At 39.5% G+C, this 24,167-nt stretch overlaps 1 protein-coding gene across 3 annotated transcripts in view; it reads right to left on the bottom strand.

Annotated features, from left to right (window-relative positions):
- LOC140728456 (transcription factor Sp3-like) overlaps positions 1–24,167 on the bottom strand; it is a 60,981-nt gene that overhangs the window by 33,195 nt on the left and 3,619 nt on the right. For all 3 annotated transcript variants that reach the window (XM_073047199.1, XM_073047200.1, XM_073047201.1), the window contains one exon: positions 12,026–13,487. In XM_073047199.1, the coding sequence (XP_072903300.1) occupies positions 12,026–13,487 (1,462 nt within the window). The remainder of the gene's footprint in view (positions 1–12,025; positions 13,488–24,167) is intronic.

The raw sequence follows: 24,167 nt of genomic DNA, 5'->3' as shown, positions 1-24,167 counted from the left end.
GTGTCCTGAAAGTAAGCATGCAGGGACAGCAGGCAGTAAAGAAAGTTAATGGCATGTTGGCCTTCATAACAAGGGGAGCTGAGTATAGAAGCAAAGAGGTCCTTCTACAGTTGTACAGGGCCCTGATGACACCACACCTGGAGTACTGTGTGCAGTTTTGGTCTCCAAATTTGAGGAAGGACATACTTGCTATTGAGGGAGTGCAGCGTAGGTTCACGAGGTTAATTCCCAGGATGCCGGGACTGTCATATGTTGAAAGATTGTAGTGACTGGGCTTGTATACACTGGAATTGAGAAGAATGATAGGGGATCTGATTGAAACATATAAGATTATTAAGGGGTTGGACACACTAGAGGCAGGAAACATGTTCCCGATGTTGGGGGAGTCCAGAACCAGAGGCCACAGTTTAAGAATTAAGGGGTAGGCCATTTAGAATGGAGTTGAGGAAAAACTTTTTCACCCAGAGAGTTGTGGATCTGTGGAATGCTCTGCCTCAGAAGGTAGTGGAGGACAATTCTCTGGATGCTTTCAAGAGAGAGTTAGATAGAGCTCTTAAAGATAGCGGAGTCAAGGGATATGGGGAGAAGGCAGGAACGGGGTACTGATTGTGGATGATCAGCCATGATCACAGTGAATGGTGGTGCTGGCTCAAAGAGCCGAATGGCCTACTCCTGCACCTATTGTCTATTGAGTATCTGGTAAGGCTCTGAAAACCTGTGCCAACCAACTAGCGGGAGTATTCAAGGACATTTTCAACCTCTCACTGCTACAGGCAGAAGTTCTCACTTTTTTCAAAAAGGCAACAATCATACCAGTCCCTAAGAGTAATGTGAGCTGCCTTAATGACTATCACCCGGTAGCACACACATCAACAGTGATGAAATGCTATGAGAGGTTGGTTATGACGAGACTGAACTCCTGCCTCAGCAAGAACTTGGACCCATTGCAATTTGCTTATCGCCACAATAGGTCAAAGGCGGACACAATCTCAATGACTCTCCACGTGGCTTTAGACCACCTAGACAACACAAACACCTACGTCAGGATGCGGTTCATCGACTATAGTTCAGCATTTAATACCATCATTCCCACAATCCTGATTGAGAAGTTGCAGAACCTGGGCCTCTGTATCTTCCTCTGTAATTGGACCCTTGACTTCCTAAACGGAAGACCACACTGTGCGGATTGGTGGTAACATATCCCCCTCGCTGACGATCAACACTGGCGCACCTCAGGGGTGTGTGCTTAGCCCACTGCTCTATTCTCTGTATACACATAGCTGTGTGGCTAGGCATAGCTCAAATAACATCTATGAATTTGCTGATGATACAACCATTGTTGGTAGAATCTCAGATGGTGATGAGAGGGCGTACAGGAGTGAGATATGCCAACTAGTGGAATGGTGCCGCAGCAACAACCTGGCATTCAACATCAGTAAGATGGAAGAGCTGATTGTGGGCTTCAGGAAGGGTAAGACGAAGGAGCCCATACCAATCCTTACAGGGATCAGAATTGGAGAGAGCGAGCAGTTTCAAGTTCCTCGATGTCAAGATCTCTGAGGATCTAACTTGGTCCCAACATATCGACGTAAGTTATAAAGAAGGGAAGACAGCAGCTATACTTTATTAAGAGTTTGAAGAGATTTGGCATGTCAACAAATACACTCAAGAATTTCTATAGATGTACCATGGAGAGCATTCTGACAAACTGCATCACTATCTGGTATGGAAGGGCTACTGCACAGGACCAAAAGAAGCTGCAGAAGGTTGTAAATCTAGTCAGCTCCATCTTAGGCACTATTCTACAAAGTATCCAGGACGTCTTTAGGGAGCGGTGTCTCAGAAAGGTAGCATCCATTATTAAGGACCTCCAACACCTAGGGCATGCCCTTTTCTCACTGTTATCAGGTAGGAGATACAGAAGCCTGAAGGCACACACTCAGCGATTAAGGAACAGTTTCTTTCCCTCTGCCATCCAATTCCTAAATGGTCATTGAAGCTTTGGACACTACCTCATTTTTTTTTAATATACAGGATTATGTTTTATTTTTTTTCTCTCTAATAGATTACATATTGCATTGAACTGCTGCTGCTAAGTTAACAAATTTCACATCACATGCTGGTGATAATAAACCCAATTCTGATTCACTTTGTTAGCAGTTGGTTCCAGGGTAGAAAAATGTGGTGCATAACTGACTTGTAAACCTGACAAAGATATTTTTGCCTCTTCATATAAAACTGGGGCCTGTGAAAAATTGTGTAAGCACTGAACAAGGAAGGATGCTCTACATGAGAATGCTGCTCTTGGACTACAGTTCAGCATTCAACACCATAGTTCCATCCAGGCTCAACAATTAGCTCAGAGACCTCAGCCTTGACCCTGCCTTGTGTAGCTGGATCCTGGACGTCCTGTCAGATCGCCAGCAGGTGGTAAGAGTGAGCTCCCTCTCCTCCATCCCTGTAATTCTCAATACAGAAGCCCCTCAGGGCTATGTACTAAGTCCCCTCTTTCACTCCGTTAATTAAATTTGCTGATGACACTACATTGATTGGCCTAATCTCAAACAATAACAAGGTGGCCTATAGGGAAGAAGTAATCTCTCTGACACAGTGGTGTCAAGAAAACTACCTCTCCCTCAATGCTGCAAAAACAAAGGAGCTGGTTATGGATTAGAGGAGGAATGGAGACAGGCTAACCCCTATTGACATCAATGAATCTGAGGTTGAGAGGGTAAATAGCTGTAAGTTCCTTAGCACCCACATCACAGAGGACCTCACATGGTCTGTTACACACAAGCTGTCAGTGCATGTCAGTGTGGCATCATCAGTATTTTGTATTATTGTAACAATACTTCTCCATTTTCTAAACTTCAATCATCTTGCAATAAAGGCTAATTTGTCATTTGTTTTCCCAACATGCTGCACCTGCCTAACCTTTTGCAATTTATGCACAAGTTCACCTAGATCCCCCAGACTTGACTCATTTGCAATCTTTTTCCATTTAGATAACAGTCAGAGTTATACTGCATGGAAACAGTTGGTTCAGTCCATCAAGTCACATAAAGCAGTGGGCATCCATCTGTATGAACTCCATTTTCCAGCTCCAGGCAATAAAGGCTAAAATAGCCCCTATATTTGCTGTACTTTCCACACATTAAACTCCATATTTAAGTTGACATCCACTCAACCAATTTATATCCTATTGCAGTCATAATACCCTCATTGCAACATGTCTTCCTGCATACTGTTACACCATTTGCAAATTCAGATACCCATGCTCTGCTCCCTTTCCAATCATCGGTACAATCAAATAATCGAAGACCAAGGACAGATCCGTGGGACACTCCATTCGTTACATCCATATAGCCTGAAAAACACCTTATTCTAACCTGAGTTGTTGCAATGAAGACAATTTCTAATCCATGCTAATACACTTCACCCAGTACCATGAGCTCTTAATTTGTGCATCAACCTGTTGTACCTTGGCAAGGACCTTTCAAAAATACTAATTCATCTACAGGTTCCTCTTTCAAATCTGTTTGTTAAACCCTTGAAGAACACTAGCAAATTCGTTGAACGTAATTTTTCATAAATTTAACTTGATTTGATTACATTAACCTTCTCTAAATGATACTTTATTTCATGGTTAATTGTAAAATCCAACCTCTTGCCAACATCAAGATCCTAAAATAACAGACCTATAGTCATAAACACAAGAAATTTCTGCAGATGCTGGAAATCCAAAGCAACACACATAACTTAAGAACATAAGAGATAGGAGCAGGAGTAGGCCAATCGGCCCCTTAAGCCTGCTCTGCCATTCAACAAGATCATGGCTGATCCAATCTTAACTCTAGTTTTCACCAAATCCCACAAGGCAACAGTGCCAACCAACAGGGCACCATGCCACCCATTTTATTTTATTATTCATCCCGCCCAAACCCATGTGATCACCCGGGGAAAAAAAACCAAGTTGCCAATTGAGGAGAAAAAATCTGGAAAATTCCTCTCTGACCCATCCAGGTTATCGAAAACTGGTCCAGGAGATCACATGGCTGATCTAAACCTAGCCTCATGTCCACTTACCTGCTCGTTCACCGTATCCCCTAATGCCATTTTTATCCAGGAAAATGTCTATCTCCGTTTTGAATTTATTGAGTGTAGTAGCTTCCACAGCTCTCTGGGGCAGTAAATTCCACAGCCCCACTACCCTGAGTGAAGAAATTTCTCCGCATCTCAGTCCTGGAACGGCATCCCCTTATTTTAAGATTATGCCCCCTAGTCCTAGTTTCACCCATCATTGGGAACATTCTCCCCGCATCCACCCGATCAAGACCCTTCACAATCTTATATGTTTCAATAAGATCGCCTCTCATTCTTCGGAACTCCAATGAGTAGAGTCCCAATCTACTCAACCTCTCATCATACATCAACCCACCCATCCCCGGAATTAACCTAGTGAACCTTCTCTGCACTGCCTCGAGAGCCAGTATGTCCTTTCTTAAATATGGACACCAGAACTGCACGCAGTACTCCAGGTGTGGTCTCACCAATACCCGGTACAACTGCAGTAAGACCTCCCTGTTCTTATACTCCATCCCCCTAGCAATAAAAGCCAGCATTCCATTGGCCTTCTTGACCACCTGTTGCACTTGCATACTAACTTTTTGTGTTTCCTGCACCAGGACCCCCAGATCCCTTTGCACAGAAGCACTTTCCAGTTTCTCTCCATTTAGATAATAACTTGCTCTATTATTTTTCCTGCCAAAGTGCAAGACCTCACACTTGTCAGTATTATATTTCATCTGCCAAATGTCTGCCCAATCACTCAGCCTATCTATGTCCCCCTGCAGGGTTTCAATGTCCTCCGCACTCATTACACTCCCTCCCATCTTTGTGTCATCAGCAAACTTCGATACGTTGCACTTAGTCCCTTTCTCCAAATCATTAATATAGATTGTAAAGAGTTGGGGTCCCAACACCGACCCCTGCGGAACACCACTAGTCACCAACTGCCAGTCTGAGAATAAACCATTTATCCCAACTCTCTGTTTTCTGTTAGAAAGCCAATCCTCCACCCATGTCAGAATTTTATCTCCAATCCCATGATTTTTTACTTTAAGTAATAATCTTTGGTGTGGCACCTTGTCAAATGCCTTTTGGAAGTCCAAATACACCACATCCACTGGTTCCCCTTTATCTACCCTATATGTTATGTCCTCAAAGAACTCCAACAAATTTGTCAAACATGACTTCCCTTTTGTAAAGCCATGCTGACTTTGTCCTATTAAGCTATGTTTATCCAAATGCCCTGTTACTGTTTCCTTAATTATCGATTCCAACATTTTGCCAACCACAGATGTTAGGCTAACTGGCCTATAATTCCCAGCCTTCTGTCTATTGCCCTTTTTAAATAAAGGAGTTACATTAGCATTTTTCCAATCTGCCGGGACCACTGCCGAGTCCAGCTAGTTTTGAAAAATTATCACTAATGCATCCACAATCCCGACCGCCACTTCCCAAGACCCTAGGATGCAAGCCATCCGGTGATTTATCCACCTTCAGTCCCATTAATTTATCAAGTACCATTTCCTTGGTGATTTGAATCGTAGTTAGCTTCTCTCCCCCTAGAGCCCCATGTTTATCCAGTGTTGGGATATTTTGAGTGTCCTCTACTGTAAAAACTGATACACACACACACACACACACACAACACAAAATGCTGGAGGAACTCAGCAGGACACACAGCATCAATGGAAATGCATATACAATTGAAGTTTTGGGCTGAGACGCTTCTTCAGGACAGGAAAGAGGAAGAAGCCAAAATTATAAGGTGTGGAGGGGGGGAAGGAATGTGACCAGAAGTGATAGGTGAAGCCAGGTGGGTAGGAAAGTTAAAGAGGTGGGTAGGAAGGAACCAGAGAGGAGAGTGGACCATAGGGAAAGGGAAGGAGGAGGGAACCCATGGGTAGGAGATAGGCAGATAGGCAGGTGAAAAGAGGCCAGAGTGGAGAATAGAAGAGGGGAGGGATTTTTTTTAAACCAGAAGGAGAAACTGCCATCAGGTTGGAGGCCACCCAAACAGAATGTAAGGTGTTGCTCCTCCACCCTGAGGGTGGCCTCATCATGGCACAAGAGGAGGCCATGGACCGACAGGTTGAAATTGAATTAAAATGTTTGGCCACCAGGAAGTTCCACTCTTGGTGGATTGTGCTTAGGTGCTCGACGAAGTGGATCTCCAATGTGGGGGAGACCGCATCGGGAGCACTGGAAAAACTACTTAGAGCCCTGAATGGAGGTGAGGAAGGAGGTAAATCAGGTGTAGCACTATGGCCAGTGGCTGGGATAAGTGCTGGGAGGGAAATTGTAGGGAGGACGAATGGATAAGGGAATCATGAAGGGAGTGAATGCTGTGGAAAGCAGAGAGAGGAGGGAAGGAGGTAAAGATACATTTGGTGCCAAGATCCCATTGGAGATTGAGTAAGTTGTAGGCAATGATGTGTTGGATGCGGGACTCGTGGGGTGGAAGGCAAGACCTACAGTCACTCACTCTGACCAACACACACTAAATGCTGGTGGAACACAGCAGGCCAGGCAGCATCTATAGGAAGAAGCGCTGTCGACATTTCAGGCTGAGACCCTTCATCAGGACCTCACTCTGACCTTTTCTGAAAGATATTTGAGGGTTTCCAATCCACAACATTTCCTGAAACACAATGACTTTTGATAAATAGTCATTGACTTTTGACTTCCCTATCTCTGCAACCACTTTAAATACTTCATAGGTTATCCATCAGAGCCTGGCAACAATCCAGTTAATTTTTTTTTCAATACCATATCCCCAAAGATATTATTACGAGTTCTTCTACTTGGTTTGAAACTAGTCCATCAAATATTTTTGGGATATGTGTTATGTTCTCCACTATGAAGACTGATACAGTGGATGGAGAGCATCACCTGCCATATCCCAGCCGATCCCTTCATATCTCACAACATCCAGAGTTTGTGTTGAGGAATAACGGTAACTCCCCTCTGACCACTATTGTTGATCCTAATGGAGTCCAGAAGATGTTATGAGTCATTTTGAACATGCTTATGGCATGTTGCTTGACTAACATATGGAGTTTTCCCTAATTGGCATATCTTTGGAGCTGACTTGATGGGCCAAATGGCATAATTCTGCTCCTATGTCCTATTAGTGTCAATAGGCCGGGTTTGTCTTTGTCCTGTACAGGACACGAGGACAGATAATTCTGCCTGATCTGTCTACATATATTTGTGGTAAGCAATTTTTTGTTATGTCATTTCAAAGCAAAGTCAAAAGAGCAAACAAAATTATTCAGGCTTGGAGTCATAACTATTAGATGATGTGAAAGCACACATTTGAGAAATTTGGAGTAGTAGCTCAAAATTACTGATGCCTTCAATTTTCTTTTTTTAATATAGCAACAACATCTTCAGTTGATAAGAACAGGACCTACATCGGGGGTTCCCAACCTGGGGTCCACAGACACCTCCGTTAATAGCAAGGCTCCATGGCATAAAAAAGGTTGGGAATCCCTGACCTACACAGTTCTTTGGGCAATGGTGGGTTTAAGAATAATTGAGACTTAATTTTGTGCATTCCAAAGACCGATGATGCTTTTGAGGATGAAACAGAGAAAAAAGGAAGCTGAAGATATAGAATATCCATAGGTAACATGGAATATTAAGCCAAGGATTTTTTGAAGTGGGTGGACGCAGATCATGCAGGAAGCTTCATGTTAAGAGCCCAAGGTATTGCAGGAAAGAGCATTGGGTGACTGGTAGAAGGTAGAGTGGGAATAAAGGGAACCTTTTCTGCTTGGATGCCAGTGAAAAGTGGTGTTCCACAGGGGTTTATGTTGGGACTGCTTCTTTTTATGCTATTTGTAAATGATCTGGATGACTATTTTCTAAGTGGGAAGGAAATTCAAAAATCTAAGGTGCTTGGAAGTTGGGAGTCCTCGTGTAGGATTCCCTAAAGGTTAATTTGCAGGTCTAACATCAGAATGCACAGCCTCAGAATAGAGGGATGTCCTTTTAGAACAGAATAAGGAGAAATTTCTTAAGCCAGAGAGTGGTGAATCTGCAGAACTCGTTGCTACAGGTGGTTACAGAGGTTGATAAATTCTTGAATAGTTGGGGCATGAAGGGCTATAGGGAGAATGCGGGAGATTGGGGCTGAGAGAAAAAATGAATCAGCCATGATAAAATGGCAAAGGAGACTCAATGGGCCATATGGCCAAATTCTGCTCCTATATCTTATGGTCTTATGTTCAAACTAAGACAGAATTGTCTGAACTTGAACATGAATTGCAGAGCAGGCAGGACAAAATGTTTGTAATCAATTTATAAAAGGTAAAAAAATAATTTAGTGTAAATAAAAATGTGGAGTGATGAGCCAGAAGTAAAAACATAAAAGGGACTTTAGGCACTGAAGCAACTGTAATTATAACAGTAGAAGTGACTAAACCCTACAAGTAGGTTTAGCAAAAGCTCTGTCTGATGTCCTTTCTTAAAGAATATATTACTTTCCCAACATCAAATTCTTAAAGCATTTTAACATTCTAACCTACCTAATCTTACACATTCATGGAATTACCTATTTGGAGCGAGATATTACTTCAATATTCACTTTGTCTCTTTCCATGCAAGATATACAACCACCTTTCCTCAAAATATATTACCTCACACTCTTATTCAATTTGTACTTGCCACCTGTCTGGTGGAAACAAGTTTGTTACAGTTTTTTCAAATGCAATTAAGCTTTTTTATCACATACCGTAAGTCCCAAAGTTGTGCTCACTATACCAAATCTGAATCCAAATTACTTAAATAGAAAAAAATATCTTGTACAGATCTTGGAGATACAACACTACCAACCTCTTTCCAAAGCAGGATCTCTTTAATTCAGCTTAAATAAGGTCATATTTATTCTCTCTTGCCCCCTCCACCCCCAGAATATGCAAAAACAAACCATGTCCAAATGATAAAATATCAAAGAGAAATTTATGCACTCTATGGGATATATGCAGAGAAAGGAGACGTTATCCTTTAAAGTGTTCTTCTTAAAATTAGAACTGCGCTAAGATGCAGATTGATAGGATGACAGAAGCTAGAGTACCAAGACAAAAATGTACAATGCATTCTGATCATAGCAAAAAATGTTGCTGTGACATTGTCTATATTGATATTTTACAGCAAAGCTCTAAAAATCAGATGGAAAAAGTGTCAAGACAAAATGCTAATCAGACAACAAAAAAGAAAAAGTCTGCAGATGCTGGAAATCCGTCCACCAGAACAAGCGGGATTACCCAGTGGCCACCCATTTTAATTCCACTTCCCATTCCAGTATGTCCATTCATGGCCTCCTCCATTGTCGGGTTAAGGCCACACTTAGGTTGGAGGAACAACACCTTGTATTCCATTTGGGTAGCCTCCAACCTGATGGCACAAACATCAATTTCTCATTCCAGTAATGCCTTCAGCCCCCTCTTCATTTCCCACCTCCTCGCCCCTCTCTCATGTTATCTCCTTGCCCTGCGCATTGACCCTCTCTGGTGCTTCTACCACCCCTCCTTCTTCTTTCTTCCAAGGCCTTGTCTCTTTCACCAATCAACTTCCTGGCTCTTAGCTTCATCCCTCCCCCTCCAAGTTTCACCTACCGCCTGGTGTTTCTCACCTCCCCCCACCTTTCAAATCTCCTCAGGTATTTTTCCCCAGTCCTGCCAAAGGGTTTCAGCCCGAAACGCCGCCTGTACTTTTTTCCATAGATGCTGCTTGACCTGCTGAGTTCCTCCAGCAGTTTGTGTTATGATGCTGATAGACAGGTCTGCTTGAGACTTTTTAAAATTTGCACCAACAGTAGTTTGTATTGAAATCTTATTTAAAAGAAAATGCAGCGATAGAGTCAATCTGGACTTTAGATAAAGTGTTGACCACTTAGCTTTGTAAAATAATTGTATCAGCATTTTGCCACTCTACTTACCTGCAAAAACCTACTTGATGAAAAAGACAACACTTCACAACTTCCAACTCTTTGCCTTCAGAAAGGCTTATTGGAATATCGAATCCAAAAACAGCCCATTAGGATACATTAATCCAAAATACAGTGGGTTCCAATTAATCACGACAGCCACTTATTTGGGACAACTTTCAAAGAACAAAAACATTGAGAAAATAGCTGCAATTTCCTTTGTTTATTTAGGACACTATGCCTCTTAATTTGGACGGAAGACTTTTGCTGAACAGTTTCTAACCAGCATCAGCTGCATGCACTTGTGTGGCTGTTAGACACTGCACTTGGAGTGGACAGATTTAAATAGCATCAGTTGTGTGAGTTTATGTTCAAAAAGCTGCAATTTTTGTCACTGATAGTTGGCAAGAAATAAACAGTGAGTTAACTTCGAACTGCTTTACTTTTTGTGGTTTCAAGCATTCAGGCTTGGAGATGCTAGCAACAGCTGGAAGTGAAAATAAAATGATTTCACTACAAGTTAGGAATTACAAAGAATTTGAAGGATGCAATTGTCGAAAGCATTGTACGAAGGCAGTTCACTATTTGCACTCGGTGCTTGCACTGATTTTGGTCATTTACAGTCTAAAGAACACAATAGCATACAGTGGACAACTTCCTCTGTCAATAACTATTAGGTACTAACACCATTTTTTAGTACTGAAGTAGCATTAATGTTCTAATTTAATCTGTATTTCATTTAAACACATAATTTTCTACTTAGTTAAACGGTAGATTGTCCTCTTCTACACCTTTTTAAACTATTTCCATGAAACTTCGACTAACTTGGGGCAGCTACTTAATTAGTCCAAAATGCACCTGGACTCGATAACCCTATTGACCAGAATGCACTGTATTTGAATTTTGGAGAAATTTTGCCTTCTCATGATTGTTTTAACATGAGATTTTATACACTGACAGCAACATTTTTGATTACTTTCTCTCTTACACCCATCCATTTTGCAACCATTTCTCCATGCTAAAACTACAAAGGGAATTTTCCAAAGAAGATTTCAGACACATAGACCACTTCTATGTAATAGTAGCATCAAAAATGGACATTATTTTCCTGTAACTACATCAATTCATTTTATTATCCTTAAAACACATCAGTCTAATCCTCAATTCATTTTAACACTTCACACCAGAATTGCCCCCACCCAAGGTAACATTGACATTTAATTTGTGGACAAATGTTTAGTTAGAACACATTGCACTTATATGAATAAAAAATGCACATGGCAATGATCAAAATTAATGAACTCTTTCTCAAAGTTTGATAAGTTAATGCACAGCCCCTTTCAAAGTTCAAATCTAAAACTACAATGCACAGAAAATTTTATGTTGGACATCATGCTAGGTCAAATATGAAACTGTTTATAGAAATACTGACTGAAAATTTGAGAAATAAACAGGTGGCACAGTGAACTGAAACTCAAGAGTGTTTTCCTAGAATACTAAAATAGTAGTTTAAACCATCAAAGGAATTAGACACCATTTTGTAGTGAAGGTAGTGTTGATGTTGAAGGTAGTGTTGTTAGTTCTGAGGAAAACATTTTATACATCCAGTATTCAATTTTACAGCAGCAATTAGAAAATCATGGCATTATATTACACATATGCTGCCAGCATAAGTTTGATTCAAAACTTTTTTAAAAATTAGAGATACAAGGCAGAACAGGCCATTTTGGCCCAATAAGCCACACTGCACCTACTTAACCCTAGCCTGATCACGGGACAATTTACAATGACCAATTAACCTACTAAAAGGCAGGCCCTTGGACTGTGAGAGAAAACCCACATACTCACAGGAAGGACATATAAACATCTTACTGACAGTGTCAGAATTGAATTCCGCGCCTCCGAGTGTTAAAAGCGTCATGCTAACTGCTATAATGCAAGAATCCCACCAATATATAGAAAAATAAGACAGCATCTAACTTAGGAAACTGCATTGCAATATAGACCTAGCTCAATCAATATACTTACTTGAATTGTGCGTCCCTTGTTGTAATTGAATGCCTGAAGTGAATGAATTTACAGTTGCTGTTTGTAATTGTGGGCTACTAACTGTTAATGGAGCCGGTGCAATGGGAGTCAATGCTCCACTGGATGCTACTTGGCCCAATGTGACAGTATGCACCGGAGTAAGAGTTATCTGCTGGGTTGGCGCACTCTGAATTTGCACATTTTGCAAGTTCTGGATGTTCTGCACCTGAAAAGTTTGCCAGGTAATTTCTCCAGATGGAGTTAACGTTGGGGCTCGCAATATTAGGGAACCTGCATTTTGGACTACTTGTAGTTGAAGATTCTGCAAGGGTTGCTGAGGAACAGCTTGTGGAGCAATGGTCTGTCCTGCAATCGTTTGTATTGCCTGCTGTGGAATAGTCTGAACCATCTGTGGCTGGACAGCATACTGCTGATGTGACTGAAACTGAATTTGGTGGTCAGCTGGTTGTGAGGCTGAGCCTTGTAAATCTTGTAATTGTGTTTGATCAACAGTAGACTGGTTCACATGAAGATCAGTTGCTGCCTGTACCTGGTCAGAGGCTGCAGTAGAACTACCACTGGAGGTTTGTTGTGCAGTATTGATATGATCATCTGGAACAACCATATGACCCACTGAGGTTGTTGGCACAAATGAAGCTATATTAGTGTTAGAGTTACCAGAAGCCGAATTCTGCACAGCTACAGAAATATTCTGGTCATCTGTCCTTGCTGAGGTATCTATAGCATTTATAGCTTCTGATGAAACAGGTATCATCTGGCTTGAAGTGGTAATTGCTGTAGTATTACTCGGAGTCATGGACTGTGAAGTAGGTGTTCCATGTGAATCAACGTCAACATTTCCAATGGGCACAAAAGCAACATTTCCTGCTAATCCAACAGGAACATTTGTGAGAAGCTGTGTTTGACCAGGGTAAGTACCACCACCATACGCAACTCCCTGAATTTGCACAGGGACGTGTGCATTACTCTGCTGTATTTGAACTGAAACAGTTGACGACATAAGGTTTTGGGCGGCTAGAATATTGCCTGAAGGAGTCTTGCTGCCAATTAATGCTTGGCTGGTGCCAGGAATAATTTGAATTTGGCCATTACCATCTTGCTGCAATGCTGCTGCTTCTGTATTCGATGAGGTTAAATTCAGTTGTAAGTGTTGCCCATCTCCAGTCTGAATTTGTGGAATAACTTGATATTGAACACTAGGCACTACACCCGTTGCAGCTGTGGATGATCCTGGAGCGACAGCAAAGACTTGCTGGTTCTGCAGTCCTTGTAAAACATACTGTCCACTTGTTGGTACAGTAGCAGTGGCAGGAGATCCTGGAACCTGTCCAGTAATTTGCACAAAATTACCTGCAGTATCTTTTGTTACTACAGTGGGTGCTGAAGTTATTAGCTGCCATCCATTCGACGCTGCTAATTGCGCAGAAGCCAAGTCAAGCGGCTGGAAGAAAGAAAGAAGTGCATTATTTTACACAGTCTAAATATTACAAGATGTTACAAAAGCTTTGCATTTTTTTGATGTCTGTGAAGAAAGTTAATTAACCAGTACGAAAACAATTACAGAAAAATAATTTCGACATATACTCCTTGCAGTATATGTATATAAACTTCAATACCAACATTCACAGCCACCTCCTGATCCTGCCAACTCTGTCATGTCAAATATTGGCAAAGCACCTCTAAACACTCATCTATCGCCGACACCTCTCCACAACTGACCCTGGCAGGGAAAAAGAACTCCAAGTCATTTACAGCTCTTTGAAAATGACTAATGTCTACCATTTGGCCTGCCATTTATAACAGCATCAGATCAGCTATCATTTTATTAAATGGCCAAGCAGCCTTGGAGGGGGGTGGGAGCATGGCCATCTCCTTGTTCATGTTCTACTAGCTTACTCAATCACATCCCAACAATAACCTTTAATGCATTTGTTGCCATTAAAAATACTCTGCTATCCCTTCAACCCCTCCTTCCCAACCCACCACCCAGGGGCTGTTTACCCTGATATAGATTAATTCCAAGAGTGATGAATCTGAAACTCTTAGCTGGTGATTAGTTTAACAGTTTGAACACATCTGGTTGCTCTTGGGTGCTGTCATCCTCTGCCAAAACCACACACTATTCCGGGGTGATAAAGAAATGGAAAGATAAGCCTAGCTACACTTCATAACTAACCTTTACAATCTGTTCTCCAATTCCTCTTTCACTGTCAGTTTCAACCCAAGACTGAGACCTTTGCTGCTTCGCACTCTTAACCTGATTCAGCAGACCACGTTTATAAGTTATTGGTTTTCAGAAGACTGATCTACATGTGCCTCCAGACCAACCAAATGACTGGTTAAACTGCTTTTGAAATAACTCAGAAGATTAAGGTGGGAAAGTACCTCATTCATCATTGACATGCACATTACATTAATTTTTTTAAAATTCTGCTCGTCAGATCACTAAACTAGCATCCATCTTCTATCACATCCTCAATGGACTTGGCTTATGTGTGAAATCCACTGTCTAATGCACCAAAATGCTGCTCATCCTCCTCTTAACTGTTTCTGAACTTGTTAATCAATAATAAAACAATCATAAACGTTAGACATAACATTTGACAGTGACCTTAACCATCACTCCTTCAATTTTCTCAGCTGATTTGCAGCCTTGGGATACAGGTAACCACATCATCTCTTTGTAGCAACTCTCCTTCCTCATCCAAGTGGATGGGACTGAACTCATCTGCTTTCTGCACTTACACTTTTTCCTGGTCTTGCATTGTCTAGCAATTCCCTGAAATGCTTCACTGTCCTCAACTTTCGAAACATTTCTGCCTTGTATCTCTGATGTCAGCTCATCCACTACAAGACCTTCAGACAGCCTCCAAGAGTGCCTCGATGACCTGGAGAGCTATGTTGGCTGTAATCAGGGCTCTGTGTACCAGGTTACACATGCCAACCACGTCAAAGGACAGAGGCCAGACTAAAAGTGGCCCAGCAGTCCTCTCAGTTCAGGGCTAACAACTCTGACTAGTAAAGAATTATTAGTGATACAACAATGAAGAATCCTGCTACATCTGAGTGCAACAGTATTCCTGTGTTTTTACCTGGGACTGCATGATTGACAGTAGTGAAAACTGAGGAAGCTACTGACATGATGAAAGGAAGCTCTGAACACCGCAAGAGATGGAGGACCTTCATTGTTGCCCTAAACACCAGCGGCATAATGGGCAGTAAGTATAATCATACATATTCAGCACTGTCTCATCATACTTTCTGCAGCAGAGTCCTCAGCCTTAGATTTCTCTTAAAATTTGTCATGTCACCTCCAAAGCACCCCATAAATCCTCCTGTTTGAGCATGCAGTTTTCAAGTTAGTTCCTTCTCTCAATTCATATTAAGCAGTTACATCCAATGATCAAGTTCTACATCTCCTTTCGAAACAGTTAGTTCAAATTCATGGCAAGCATCTTTATCAATTGCACATTTTAAAAGGCTACAGATTAATTAATTTCAGGAAATGTATTTGCATGTTAATCGCTAATAACATTAAAACTGCAACCATCCACTACCTCTCCCATCATACAAGTGTCAACATTAACCAAAGAATAAATGCAAACAAGCACATTAAAGATCATTTATAGGTGTAAAAGTTTGATTAGTTCCCAGGAAATTGTTCATCTCCTTCATGTTGGTTAGGAGAATAGCATATTCCCTTGATCAGCACAACTATCTACAAAATGGACAACACCATCCTATACTTAATCAATACTTTAGTCACTTGACCCAATATTTTACCCTTCCAGGAGATGTAGATGCACAAAGAATTTGATATGCATAATTTACACAGCTGTGTACTAAGGCAACTCTATAACACACACAACATGCTGGAGGAACTCAGCAGGCCAGGCAGCATCCACGGAAAGGAATAAAGAATCTAGGTTTTAGGCAGAGACTCTTCAACAGGTCTTGGCCTGAAATGTCGATTCTTTATTCCTTGCCATAGATTTTACCTGACCTGTTGAGTTACTCCAGTATTATGTGTTACTGTGGATTTCCAGCACCTGCAGAATCTGTAACATGGCCTCTATTCACAAGGATATCAATGCTTCCAAGTCTCATTCCTAACCACATACCACCCTGACCTGAACATACATATATATATTTTTTTTAAACAGTTCTGAAGGAGCATTTTTAGAACTTTCATCTGTGATTAATTCACAAAGAACAACAACTTCATTTTATTTATTCAAACATATTACCAGGAATGGTTATAATGATAATTTTGTCAAAATGTTCACAATAAGTTCCATAGAAGTATGCATTATTTAAGAAAGTCAACCATTTTGGTTCAGTATTTGCACAATTCAAAGATCTATGCACAAGGTTTGTAGAATTTATTTTCAAATTAACAAAATAAACTATGGTATTAAGGTGATGTTCTTTCCTCATTTAGAGACATGGCTATATAAGACAACTTAAACCCCAAACACATTTAACACAGTAATTTTAACTAGGTTAAATCCCCCATCTCTACATCTACAACAGAAGCTACCATGTAAAGTTTATCAGACATTAGCCTGACGATTAATTAATAGCAAGAGGGACAACAGCAGTAAAACAAAGGTTTTTTTTTAAATGGTAGGTTGGAACTACAGGAGTGCTACAAGATTCACTGCTCTGGGTCTCAGCCACTTAGAACCTGTATTACCAACTTGGATAAATTATATTCCATCTTTGTCCAGAAGGCTGTGAGTACATTTATCTTTTTTTGACAAGAATAAAAGCAAAGGCATGATAATTTAAAGAGATTAGTTTCAGAGAGTTAGGCTCCTTATATAGTACATAAAGAATGTTAACAAACTGGTGGAGCAAAGATTTAAAATCATTCTTTATTGCAAAGGGGTGGAATACAAGAATAAGGAAGTCCTGTTGCAATGACAGAGCATTGGAGAGGCTATGCTTGAAATATTTTGTAGTTTTGGTGGTGCCCTTAGCCAGGGGTTTACTTGCCTAAAATGAAAAGATTACTTTTGAGGAGAGAGAAGTGGAATGCTCCATATTTAGTTTGTAAGATAGAAATAGATTCTTTGAAGCACCATCCTAAGAGCATAAATCAGTCACAATGTGTGAAATTCTCTTAAATTGCATGGTTGTCAATTTCTCACGTTCACCAAACTGTGATTGTACAACGACTAACCCTATTTAAGATTCTCAATTGAATTTTGGATTAAGGAAATTAAGGAACACAAGTCTGGACAACAATGCAGTGATTTATTGAAAGGCAGAGTGAGCCAAGGAAGTTAGTGCTCTAACCTTGTTCCTAGTTCTTTTGCTTGAAATGCTATAATGCATGTAGGAGTATGGCAACAGTCACCTGTGAAGTGGCCTAAACATAGTTCAAATTTCAGAAGTTTTAAATTTATAACGAAAACAGACAAAATACAGCAAGGAATAAACTGCATCATCGGCATTTATCCAATACTCTTACACCCTCAAATATGCTTCACCACAAGGCTAACCAGTTGGGTCACCTCGTCAGATATAGAATTTTGGATTCCTGCCATATACAATTCTTAAATGTTCTTACAATTGTTTAACGCAGTAAAAAGACCACTATTGATAAAATATGTATAAAAACTGGAAGCAGGAATTAACATTAAAAGGAAATGAAGCACAAACTTGGTTATGATATATACATCTGCAACAACCTAGATTACCATTGTTACTAATTGTTACTTATTTATCCCATCTTTCATCATTCCACTATTTTCTTCTTAGAACACACATAAAATGCTGGAACGCAGCAAGCCAAGCAGCCACTATAGGAAGAAGTACAGTCGACATTTCGTGTCAAGACCTTTCATCAGGACTAACGGAAAAAAAGAGATAGTCAGAGATTTGAAAGTGGAAGGGGGGAAACCTGAACTGGTTCTTAAGAATTTACTAATAAAACTCCAAGAAACTAATACCAAGACAATATGAAACTTGTAATGTAATCAGGCAGTCAACATGGAAAGGCATTTTATAAATCTCAAAGTGATTTGATAAAATAAATGTGTGCATGTGTACATTCATTATGCTTTCTCAAACAATGCAATGCACAAGGTAACTACTCAAATGGACAGAGAATTAAGGAAATAAAAGTAAACTATATACTTCTAGGTTTACTATTTTATCAGCAAAGTGCTATTAAGTAGAGAGAGGTTTCACATGATAACAAGACAAAAGGACAAAACAGCTAATGTATCTTGTTTAAAAAGTCAGTGGGTTAAGCTGGTTGAAAACAAGGAGCAGAGTCTGCAAAGGCACAGAATAGATAAAAATGAATAAGCAAGAAATTGGCAGTTGTGGAAAGATGTGGAAAATTCTTGAGGGTATTGATTTTGCTACTTTTAAACAGTGTCAGAAATAAAACATTGTGCATGTAGAGGGACTTTGTACAGAAAACAAAGTTAATAGTCAGATGCAGAAATTGAGAAAACAGGTATGTTAAGTCTTTATTTCAAGGAAGCTGGAAAAAAGTCTCGTTGCAATTATCAAGGCTTTTACAAGAGCACTCCTGAAGAACTAGACGATGTTCTAATTTCCATTCTTAAAGGAACACATTTGTGTTCAAAAATATTCAATGTGAACAGATTGTTGGAATAAGGTTGTCCCTTGAAGATCAAGGCTAAACAGAGAAAGCCAATAGTCACTGAAATTTACCAACACTTGATCCTTGAAATATGCACAATACTGGAGGGAGCATGATAGGGTAGGTGCTAGGGTCCTCAAATATTCAACAAGGTCAAGACAACAAGTTACTCTATTAAGACTAACAAAAAATTCTTCAGTGAACATTCAATCAAGTATATTCAAAGCTCAAGTCAGGCCTCTAAATGATAGGTAACAAAGTTAAAGATGAAACGTGATTGGTAGAGCATCTAAGGACTACTGCGGCATTCTGCTGATGACTGCTTGAATCACCGGTACATTGTCTTATGTGATGTGAAATGTTGTTTTGCAATAGCAGAACAGAACAAAGACATAAAATCACTATCAATTACAAATTAAATAAATAGTACATAATAAAAGGGTTAACATAGGATTCTTGAGCCATTCAGAAGCCTGATAGTGGTCATCACTCCTCACACACCACCATGTTTTAAATTTATCTGGAAATAATTTCAAAAACTTAATTTTGAATAAAATAGTAAACACCTTTGAAGTTCCATTTACATTCACTCACTAGGCTTTCAATTAACTTTCCTATGCATATGTCAATCTCCAGACATTAAATTATATGCACGGCAAACAACATGCATATCATAATACTGTGCAAAAGATCACCATGAAAGCCACTGCCATACTAACAGTGTTATTTTTGGCATGTTCACTCATCATTAAAACATGTATATCATATTTCAAAAATCTTGCATTTGATTTAATTAAGAAAGTTACATGCAATGTGTTACCTAACATTATACAATGGACGCAAGTATAGTAGCTTAAAAGGCTGGCTTTTTTGGCCAGCAATTTAACCATCTCAATCTGCCTTTTTTTTTTAAAAGATCCCTTGCTTCTACCACAATCACTGATTTTGTTGAAATTCTGAATCTACATCTTCTTTTGTAGCAAATCATTCAAAATAGTAGATTCCAGTTAACTGGGACACACTGGGACCAGTAAATTTTGGCCCAATTAAGCAGCTGCTCTAATTAACCAACGTTTCATAGAAATAGTTAAAAAGGAATTGAAAAACTACTATTGAACTGAGTAACAAATTAAAACATTACCAATATAGTACGATAGAGCTACAGTACTACACAATAGTTCCTAATAGTTATCGACAGAACTCAGCCACTGAACACTGCCGTGATCTTTTGAATGACTGTAAATGAACAAAATCAGCACAGCCACCTTGTGCAAATAATGGACTGCCTTCATTGTCTTCCTGCATGAAGTAATACCGTATTCCAACAATAAATTTCCTGGCATTCTGTGTAGTCACTAGCTCAAATTTAGACGTGTCATCTTCATTACTTTCCTCGTCTTCATATTTACTGCCTCAGTATTTTGATGATTACATCCATTCAATCCGTCGGCCCAAATGTTTAACATTAACAGAAGCACACGCAGAACTGACGCCATTTATAAAAATAATTTGCTCTAACCACAGTGTATGTACAAGTGCATGCAACTGATGCTAGTTAGAAACTATATGGCAATAGGCTCCTGTCTCAATTAAACAACATAGTGTCTCAAATTAACAAAGGCATCCCACCCAGCTAGTTTCACGATTAATTTTTGTTAACAGTTGTCCGAAATAAGCCAAGTAATTGATGGCCCAATAACTGGAATCCACTGTATGTTAAATTACCTTCAGTCCAGTACTCTGCAGAATCCCTCCTAGCACCAACTGGTACAGATCATAAGACTGAATTAGACTGGAGTTCAGCATCATTGTTCCCTACCATTTGATATTTTTTACTATTAAAAAGCTAATTAAACGGTGTTACAAAAGTTCACAAATTGGTTGAGATTACATTCCAAATGCTTGATAACAAATCTGTCAAAAATACCCCATAAACCTTCCTCTCTCCTTTGAGACTCCTTAAATAAAAATACCTTGTTGACCCAAGTTTTTGACCTCTCACTTCCATCTTCTATTTTCCTCCATTTAAATAATACGATTAAGTCAGGGAGGTTTCTTAAAAAAATGCACTCTTTCCATTTTCTGAAGGTCATTGATAACTCCAATTAAATATAGTCAACTGTTAAGGTTTTACATGAAATGTTATTTTACCCACTTCAAATCACTCAATATCAAAATGTACAAACTATAAGGCTGTTGTTTTTTTAAATAAAGGTTATTACTGATTGACCAACACTCAGTTATAAAACCCATCTTTCCTATTTCAGAATCTTCAATCTGCAGATTTAGTTCTTAATCTGAAAATCCAAAAAATTTCATCTGTCCCCCTGTATGTAACACATAACCTGCAAAATTGAAACTAATCATACATTCTTTCTTGGAATGTATTCACAATTTCACTAAGCACAACAGGTTAGTTTAAAAAAAAGCAAATGAAATTAATTTTAACAATAGTTTTATCTTGGTGCGTCATATCAGGTTTTTCAAACTAATTCAGCAAGCAAGAAATAATGTAATCAATCTTCCCACCCCGGCAATCTAGCAAATTTACAAACCAAAATAGTTACGAATCGAAATAGTGTGATTATTCCTGAAAGTCAATTCTGTGGTCTCCAAAGTTTGTATGTTAACTTTCTAAGTAGAATACATAACAACATAAAAGAAAACTCATGAAATACACTCAGCTCTTCCACTACCTCTGAACATTTGATTCAACTGAACCGGAAGTTAGCAAGCCAAGAAAGAAAATAACCACAAGTAACTATATTCATGAAGGATTCACAATCAGGTATAAAAACTGATTAAAGTTAGGGTTACTTGCCAGATTTAAAATGTTAACTGACTGCATTAGCAGCTGAACAGATTTATGCCATAGAATTTAAGAATAGTGCTTTTGTATACAGTGCTCATCTGCCACACAGACAGAACAGGCCAATTGTTGAAATATCCCAATTAAGAGTTTTAATACCTGTACTATATTTTGAGAAAAGTAATGAATGGAATAACAAACATGGAGAAGCAGTTCAGTGGGGGACATTTTAAGTTGAAAACTGCAGCAGTACTGAAATGTGGTCAATTACTCTCCCCACCCCCACAGATGCTGCTTCATTTGCTGCATCACCTCCAGCAAATTGTTTATTGCAGCAGATTTCAACAGATAGATAGATGGATAGAAATCTATAATCTCTTGGGTGTATGTGGGCATACTAAAACTGAGTAATGCCATCACCAGCACCTTCCAGCAGGATCCAACATTATACTTGGTACATCTGGCATCGTGGGGCAACACTGTCATATGCTGCATAGCATTGACATGGAATCTAGTGTTTCAAAATGAAAGATACTAGATTGTTTGATTGTGAAGTGCCAGATAACCAAATTTTTACTGTACTTGAAGTTCAACAGCACCTTACTTGAAACCATGGCCAGTTGCACAAGCAGAAAATTAATATGCATCTGATTTTGGTCATCTAACACAAGGTTTCTATCTCAGCAGGGTGGGAGGAAAATGCAATTTTAAACATTTTTTCATTTGGTAGATCCTTTATTTTAAGTGTTATTGGTCAACTAAATATAGCGCTATTTAAGCATGACCATCATTCTCACATTATTGCCTTTGATTGTGGAAAAAAGCTGCTGTGAATCCACAACTCTTCAGGTACCTTCCTTGAAGCAACAAGATCCTACTTTTAAAAGTGAGTTATTTTGCTTATAAACCTGTTTTTATTAAATCTGGAGATATTGAAGAATCAGGTTTAATATCACTAGCATATATCGCACAATACACTAATACATATTAAAATCTATAAAGTATATATAAAATTTAAATAAGTAGAAGAAAAAGGGAAGTAAGTGAGGTATTGTTCATGGATTCATTGTCCATTCAGAACTGTGATGGAAGAGGGGAAGAAGCTGTGTGAAACATTTAGTGTTTGCTTTCAGATTCATGTACCTCCTCCTTGATGGTAGCACTGAGAAGATGGCAGGTCCTGGGTGAAGGGCACTCAAGACCACAATGACAAACTTTTGAATAATAGACCAGCAGTGAGCTAGTAGATCTGTAGTCTCACTGCTTCAGAGACCTGGGATCAACCATGCCCTCGGGTATTGTCTGTGCATTCTTGAGGCGGTCAAGTAGACTTCCTCCAAATTTCCTCCTGTGTCCCAAAAACATATGGCTGGTTAATTGGTCAGTGTAAATTGCACCTCACGTGTAGGTGAATGATATAAGAACGGACTTGATGAAAATGGGAAAAGATTAGTGTCAATAGGTAGTGGGTTGGTGCTGACCTGCAAGGCTGAAAAGTATGTTTCAATGTTGACGAATTAATTATTTTGTCCTACATAAAAATTTACTTAATGTAGCTGAATAGCTGGGGCAAGTAGTAACGATAAACTATTAAATGCTCCAATAGCGCGCGTCTCAAATAGCTTCTGAAAACCAAGTCGAGCTCCTGGCCTTCACTTGTGGTTTAGCTAGTAAGCCCAACTGAACAGTTTCTACTGACAGATAAAGCGGTTTAAAACCAGTCACTTCGGGCAGATGGTGCTCATCAGCCTTGCTTTGGCAGCTAACCTGGAAGGAAAATTCTGATCTCAAATCTTCACTACCTTGGGGCTATATTTTTCCTCCGGGTTTACTCCTGAAGCCTTCCCCATGAGTGTCCACTTCAGGAGTAAACCCGGAGGAAAAATCCAGAGCTGGGGTCCCTACATTGAGTTCAATGCTGACTGGCAGCTCCTGTGACTCTGCTAGTGCCAAACTGTATCAGGCTCTGCCATTTCTTTGGATTCATCAGCTACATTGGTGGGGGGGCGGGGGGTAGCCTTCCGCAATGGCAAGAGTTTGCATATCATGTAGACAGCTAGGATGCAACATCCATTGTCCACCGCAATCAAAAGAGGGCCTCAGTTGAATAAAAACAATTCAAAAGCTGGAAAGACATAGAAAGACATCTGTAACAGGTTATTCTTTCAATGCAAGATTGTGGCAAAATTCAGTACTGCAACCACTGGCTAAGAATCACTGTCCCAAATAAAACACAACAAAATGGTAACAACTATATGCAAATTAATTTAAAGTTTTAAAATGCTGAGATTCTTCTGTGGTCTGTGGCATACTTGCATTAAAGTTCAACTGAAAAAGACTCAAAGTCAACTCTCTTGCTGGAGATTCTTTTTTACCTATAGAGGCAATTTTACTTAGTCTAACATAGAAGCTACCTTTCCCTAAAATTCCATGTTTGGTTTACAAGCAGATAGGAATAAGAGGTGCTATATTTGTTGAACAAATTCAACAGAAGAAATGAGCTAAAAAATAAATTTTGGTACTTCAATAAATTACAGTAAGGATCATGTCTTTTCCATCATGTTTCCACTAATAGTTTCAGAAAATTTAAACTGCTTGAGAAAAAATTACCACATTAGATATTTGGAAATCATAAAGAAATGTCATTTTATTCCAAAGGAAACATTTACAAAGCCTCAGATCCCAAGATT

Source organism: Hemitrygon akajei, chromosome 5, assembly GCF_048418815.1.
Source record: "Hemitrygon akajei chromosome 5, sHemAka1.3, whole genome shotgun sequence".
Lineage (NCBI taxonomy): Eukaryota > Metazoa > Chordata > Chondrichthyes > Myliobatiformes > Dasyatidae > Hemitrygon > Hemitrygon akajei.
Note: the sequence above shows the minus strand (reverse complement) of the source record. Positions and strands in the feature narration are given on the sequence as shown.